At 43.4% G+C, this 5,297-nt stretch overlaps 2 protein-coding genes across 3 annotated transcripts; one reads left to right on the forward strand and one right to left on the reverse strand.

The window, feature by feature from the left end:
- Window positions 1-490: 490 nt before the first annotated feature.
- On the reverse strand, window positions 491-2,997 carry LOC120451094 (ras-related C3 botulinum toxin substrate 1). The gene is made up of 5 exons (XM_039634499.2): window positions 2,746-2,997; window positions 1,598-1,756; window positions 1,291-1,523; window positions 1,052-1,212; window positions 491-974 (listed from the first exon to the last, which is right to left on the reverse strand). The coding sequence occupies exons 2-5, from the start codon at window positions 1,711-1,713 to the stop codon at window positions 897-899; spliced, it is 588 nt and encodes a 195-aa protein (XP_039490433.1). The 5' UTR covers window positions 1,714-1,756; window positions 2,746-2,997; the 3' UTR covers window positions 491-896.
- Window positions 2,998-3,359: 362 nt separating this feature from the next.
- LOC120451325 (probable enoyl-CoA hydratase) lies at window positions 3,360-4,696 on the forward strand. Of its 2 annotated transcripts, XM_039634898.2 has the most exons (3): window positions 3,360-3,459; window positions 3,517-4,410; window positions 4,474-4,696. In XM_039634898.2, the coding sequence occupies exons 2-3, from the start codon at window positions 3,537-3,539 to the stop codon at window positions 4,578-4,580; spliced, it is 981 nt and encodes a 326-aa protein (XP_039490832.1). In that variant the 5' UTR covers window positions 3,360-3,459; window positions 3,517-3,536; the 3' UTR covers window positions 4,581-4,696. The 2 variants fall into 2 exon arrangements, with proteins under 2 accessions (XP_039490832.1, XP_039490831.1); XM_039634897.2 differs by having other exon boundaries at window positions 3,382-4,410.
- The last annotated feature ends 601 nt before the right edge of the window (window positions 4,697-5,297 follow it).

Here is a 5,297-nt window from a genome sequence, read left to right on the forward strand (position 1 = left end):
TATTCGAGTCGCGTCACATTTAAATGCATTTGGTTGCCTTTCCATTTACATAATCCTTTTGCTATACTTACGCCGTAAAAGTTGTTTATACAATTCGTTTTTAAAGTTAGGGTAATAAATAGGTCATTATAAAATAATAAACAACAGTTGTTACATTTTCAAAAGACATTGTCAACTTAGCTTCCAGTGATTATGATTATGATTCCAGGGCCGAGTTAGTATAAAAAAAATGCGCATGCTTGAATATCATAAAAAGTGGCTTCTCTAGGAGCTCGTCGTCAAGTGAATTGGCCTGGTTTTAGATTTGCTTGCTGGGGATTGGCTGCCTTAGCTCATGGCTATATAACTATAATACATTTAATGGGAAATTAGGAAATGCATAGATGCTCGTGATATGCGAAACCAATGTTTGCTGCGAGTTGGCTGCGGTTCTAATAATTTTCTTTTTTCTGCCTGATACTATTCGTACAATACATTCGATTCAATTGACTAGATTTCTACATATGTAGTGCATTAGATTTATGATTTCTCTGTGGTTCCGATATTGTTAACAATGTTGTTTCAGTTGTTGCGGGAGGGAATCGTGGTTTGCCAAATGTGATACCGCAGCGATCCCCAGAAAGAGAAAACCCAAACAAAGAGAAATTTCATACGAATTTTGATGGCAGTACATTTCGATTCACAGAATTTCGTACGATATTTACCGTTTGTTTAGAGCTTCTTTCCGGGTTCGTTGCATTACGAGAATATGGAAAATTTTATAAATAAATACATGTAATTGATTTGTCGATGAGGGCGCTGCGTGAGTGTCAATGTGATGTGGCCATTGTGCCGGTGTACGTGTCGCTTCCGAGGAATCTCTATACTTTGCCAAAGCCAATAACATTCTACCTTATTTACATAACTAAACACTTTCGCTGGCGTCGCTTTAGCGGCTCTGGTCTGAGCACCGCGCGCACCGCTTCCTCGAACACCTGAATTTGCAATCGGAGTGGGGAAATCAGTCGAGAATAAGAGGTAGGTGAGGGTGTGCCGGGCACCGATGACTTACCGGCTTGAGACCGCGCTGCGTCAGGGCTGAACACTCCATGTATTTCACAGCGCGTATCTTGTTCGCCAGTTTCTGGCCCTGCTCGCGCTTCAGCGGCGTCAGTCCCTGCTCTGCCAGGCCGCTGAGTGTCTCTCGATCTTCGCGCAAATCGATTTTGGTGCCTGGAAAACGCCCAAAGATATATGCATGTTTGTAATTCTCGTTTTCTGACTACAGATTCACATCGCCTGGCAACTTACCAACTAGAATGATGGGCGCATCGGGGCAGTGGTGCTTTATCTCCGGATACCATTTCGAGGTGACATTCTCAAAGGACGAGGGACTCGCCACGCTATAGCATATCAGGAAAACGTCTGTTTGCGGGTAGGAGAGCGGTCTCAGGCGGTCGTAGTCCTCCTGACCTGCCGTATCCCACAGTCCCAGCGAGACCTGTATTGTGTCCACTTGCATGGGCGCAGAGTAGTTGTCGAAGCTGTGAAAAGATATCATAATAAAAGTTAGATATCGATCTGCGGTTGGTTGGCGGCAATCGAGGCACAAACTTACACTGTGGGCACATATTCGCCGGGAAAGCAGTCTGTCGTGTAGGAGATTAGCATGCAGGTCTTTCCGACGGTGCCGTCACCAACGACTACACACTTTATGGGCCTTCCGGTTGACATCGTGAGTGGCTGAGTGTGTCGATAGCTGTGTACTGTGTGTGTGCTGTGGGCAAAAATAAGATGGAAGATGAATGTCTTCGCCAGCTTAATTCAATTAATTAAGTTCTACTCGAGGCAATAAACCCGCCAGAACCAACTGACCGCAAATTATTTCACAGTCTTACTTCCTTAATAAATGAATTCTTTGAAATGAAAAATATGAGGCAATAAATTATCCTATTCGTTTTATTAGGTTTTTAAAAATAAATTACTACCAAATACTTTTTGGCGCGCAAGTTCATACGTTTAAGATAAACAATTGCATAGATTTTTGACAAGTTGAATAAATAGACAATACGAATGAAGATTTTTACCTATACCTACAACCATATGCTATCAATGGTTTGAATATTGGAGGAGCAACTAAAGTCATACTCTGGGAGTTTTTCCTACATTGTAAAGTGGGACTGTCCAAGTTACAAAAGTCCTACTGTACAGGGTGTAATGGCGAAGGTCTACGCTATATCTCTGGGATGATCAAAGGCAGGGCTCTCGAAAGGTGTGTCCCGGCCGCAAAAAGAAAGCAACCGCAATGGCAGAGGCAGAAAGGCCCATAAAGCCTAATAAAACGAACGAGGGTCTCATTTCGGTTGCGGTGGCACTTTGTTTTCGCAAATAAAATTTTCAAAAATAGATCATGATGGGCGACACAGACTGGGGAAAAACAAAAAGCATAAATGGGAGCAGCGGACCAAATGGCGACCGCCCCTCCAGTGGCGCCCCTTCGACGGTGGGCGGGGCCGACCGAGTGTTGTGGTGACGCGGAAGCCACCGGCAGACGCACCGCACTAACATAAAAAAGAAAATGGGAAAATGTACCGCCCGAAAATAGACACAATTAAGTTCTCATAACCGATTCAATTAAAGTTCAACACACAGAGGCGGCACATATTGCGCCACATGCAACGGGGAGGGGCGTGGCCGCGGGGGCGGCAGCGGTAGCAATGAAAATCTTTTGTTGTGGCACAATATCGAATACAATATTATTTTTACCGTTTTCACCACCTCCTATCCTTTTTCTTTGTCTGTCGGCAGGCGGCGACTGTTTTGTACTTTGCTTATATCACTGTGCAATTTCCTGCGGCCGTTATGCGTTCGAGGCGCTGGTTCATGCGGCGCATTTAAATAATTAATTCGCACTATTTCGCTGCGGTTTTTACTTATAAATATCTGTTTGAGGGACAAACGCAGCGTTCTCGAGCAATTTTCGTGTTTTTCCTTTTTGTTTCCACTCCACACAAACACACACCCACCTTTTTGACAGCGACGCTCTCTCCGCTAACAGTGCTGCCAACCTATGACCAGAAAAATAGCTATATCTGACGGGAGGTAAAAGGATATTAATATTTAACTTTCGGTAATGGAAACTACTTCTAATTAGTATTTAAACGGTTAAATGGTTTTATTGCTTTTTTAAATGGTTATGTTCCATAACCATATCCAACCTTTTTTTACTATTTGCACCTTGAAATCAGGCAGATTTAGCGGGGAAAATGAAAACTGGCGCTCTCTCGAAACTGACAAGCAGTGTTGCAAAAGGTGAACGGCAAAGGCGCATTTGGCGCTTCACAATACTTATGAGCATGGTTATAGAGAGGGGTTCAACCAATATTCATAAAATGTAAACAAAATTATTAATTGAATTGTTCTTTGAACAAGAAAGTCTCATAATTACTATTTAATTAAACAATTATCATTTACTCTCACGTATGTTCAAACCCTAATAATTGCTGCTCACTACGCTCATGCTGATTATGTCCACAGTTGTTGTTTTGAGCGACGCAATGAGCAGATTTGTTTATAAACTTTTACAGAGTGTAAACCAAACAAATTCAGGCTGCAGACTCCTATCTTTGTCTGCTGTAAGAAATGCGGAGAGGGAATCTCCAGAGGGGGTCCCAGCCCGTGCAGTTCTGGTGGAGAAGGACTCGCACATAACACTAATTGGTCTAAATCGTGAGCAGCAGCGCAATTCGATTGATGCCAACACCGCGGAGCAGCTGACCGAAGCCATCAGCCAATTTGAGGCGGATGATAGTTCACCGGTGGGTGTGCTCTACGGCATAGGTGGCTCCTTCTGCGCCGGCTATGATCTGGAGGAACTGGAGGCGGAGGCGCAACGCGGCAGCCTCAACTTTCTGTTGCGTCACGAGGGCTCCGTCGGACCAACTAGGCGACATCTCCGCAAGCCACTCGTTTGCGGCATCAGCGGATTCTGTGTGGCCGGAGGACTGGAGTTGGCTCTAATGTGTGATCTCCGGGTGATGGAGGACACTGCCGTGTTGGGATTCTTTAACCGACGGCTTGGGGTTCCTCTGAGCGATGGTGGAACTGTGCGTCTAGCCGCTGCAGTGGGTTACTCCAATGCCATGGACATTATCGCAACAGGAAGACGCATCTACTCCGGGGAGGCCCGCCGAATAGGTTTGGTGAATCGCGTTGTAGCCACGGGCACAGCTTTGGGCCAAGCTGTGAACCTGGCCTTTTCCATTGCAAAGTTCCCCATGGCTTCCCTAATGCACGACAGGAATGCTGTTATTGAAAATGCCAATGCCTACAACAAGCAAGGATTCCATGTGGCCAGCTACAATGAGGTCATGAATGTAACCTCAGCCATGATAACAGATATGCAGGAGGGCGTAAAGCGTTTCAAAAACTGTGAGTAGTATTTGGTGTCATTCAAATTGCCATATTAATTGCCTATATTTCTACATATTTTAGCTGAAATAAAAGGCGCCAAAACCGATTCGTGGAGCATCAAGGAGAAAACCATTCCCGATTGGGAAAAAGCCGAAATCGAGATCGAAAAACAAAATCAAAAGACATGACACAGCAAGCTGATATATAAAAACTTTTGTAGATCCTCTGGTTAGTTGCAATACTTTGTTGTTATTTATAAAACGAAAGCCTTTATTCACGTAAAATACATTTATTTAATGATTTATGTAGTTGACCGCCTAAATCGCTTACGACTCGCGCTTATTTCAATATTCACAACAATTACAATAACGAATTTTCCTTGAAATTAAGCCTAACTACAAAAAAGAGTTGAGAGGAAAAGCACAAAGTTCTGTATTCCTTGCTGTCGATCGATTCAACATTCACAATTAGTTTACACTTATAAAAAATATGCTAGCGTCAAGTAATCGGACTTGTCCTCTTACTTACAATGAATTTTTGTTATCAAGTGCTGGGCCAAGCGGTTTGCTGGTCTCGCCAATATGTCTTAGTTCTAGGAGTTAACAAAAGGAGTTATTGCACTTAAATCGAGTAAAGCGAGAAACGAAGCTCTATGCAAAAAAGGCTGCTCTTGTACAAACTAGTGTTAAAAACCGACTGATCGTTAATCGTGTTATAGTAGTTTGATTTAAAATACATCATACATTGTACATCGTCGTACTACGGCTAACATTTACACTCGGCTACACTTAATCCAAAAAATTTGTCATACAAATATTGCACAAAAATGGATCGGACTGTGAGTTTGCACACCCATGTGCGCACTCGTGTTTCAATGCGCTGCACATGGCAAAACCTTCAATCAA

Source organism: Drosophila santomea, chromosome 3R (assembly GCF_016746245.2).
Source record: "Drosophila santomea strain STO CAGO 1482 chromosome 3R, Prin_Dsan_1.1, whole genome shotgun sequence".
Classification (NCBI taxonomy): domain Eukaryota; kingdom Metazoa; phylum Arthropoda; class Insecta; order Diptera; family Drosophilidae; genus Drosophila; species Drosophila santomea.

What these genes read in the sequence shown, in the direction of transcription:
- LOC120451094 (XM_039634499.2), bottom strand. Translation starts at nt 1,713, where the DNA reads ATGTCAACCGGAAGGCCCATAAAGTGTGTAGTCGTTGGTGACGGCACC. An exon ending in GGCGAATATGTGCCCACAGT is followed by an intron (nt 1,524 to 1,597) that starts GTAAGTTTGTGC and finishes ATCTTTTCACAG; the next exon opens with CTTCGACAACTACTCTGCGC. An exon ending in TGCGCCCATCATTCTAGTTG is followed by an intron (nt 1,213 to 1,290) that starts GTAAGTTGCCAG and finishes GGCGTTTTCCAG; the next exon opens with GCACCAAAATCGATTTGCGC.
- LOC120451325 (XM_039634897.2), top strand. Translation starts at nt 3,498, where the DNA reads ATGCTGATTATGTCCACAGTTGTTGTTTTGAGCGACGCAATGAGCAGA. An exon ending in CGTAAAGCGTTTCAAAAACT is followed by an intron (nt 4,411 to 4,473) that starts GTGAGTAGTATT and finishes TACATATTTTAG; the next exon opens with CTGAAATAAAAGGCGCCAAA.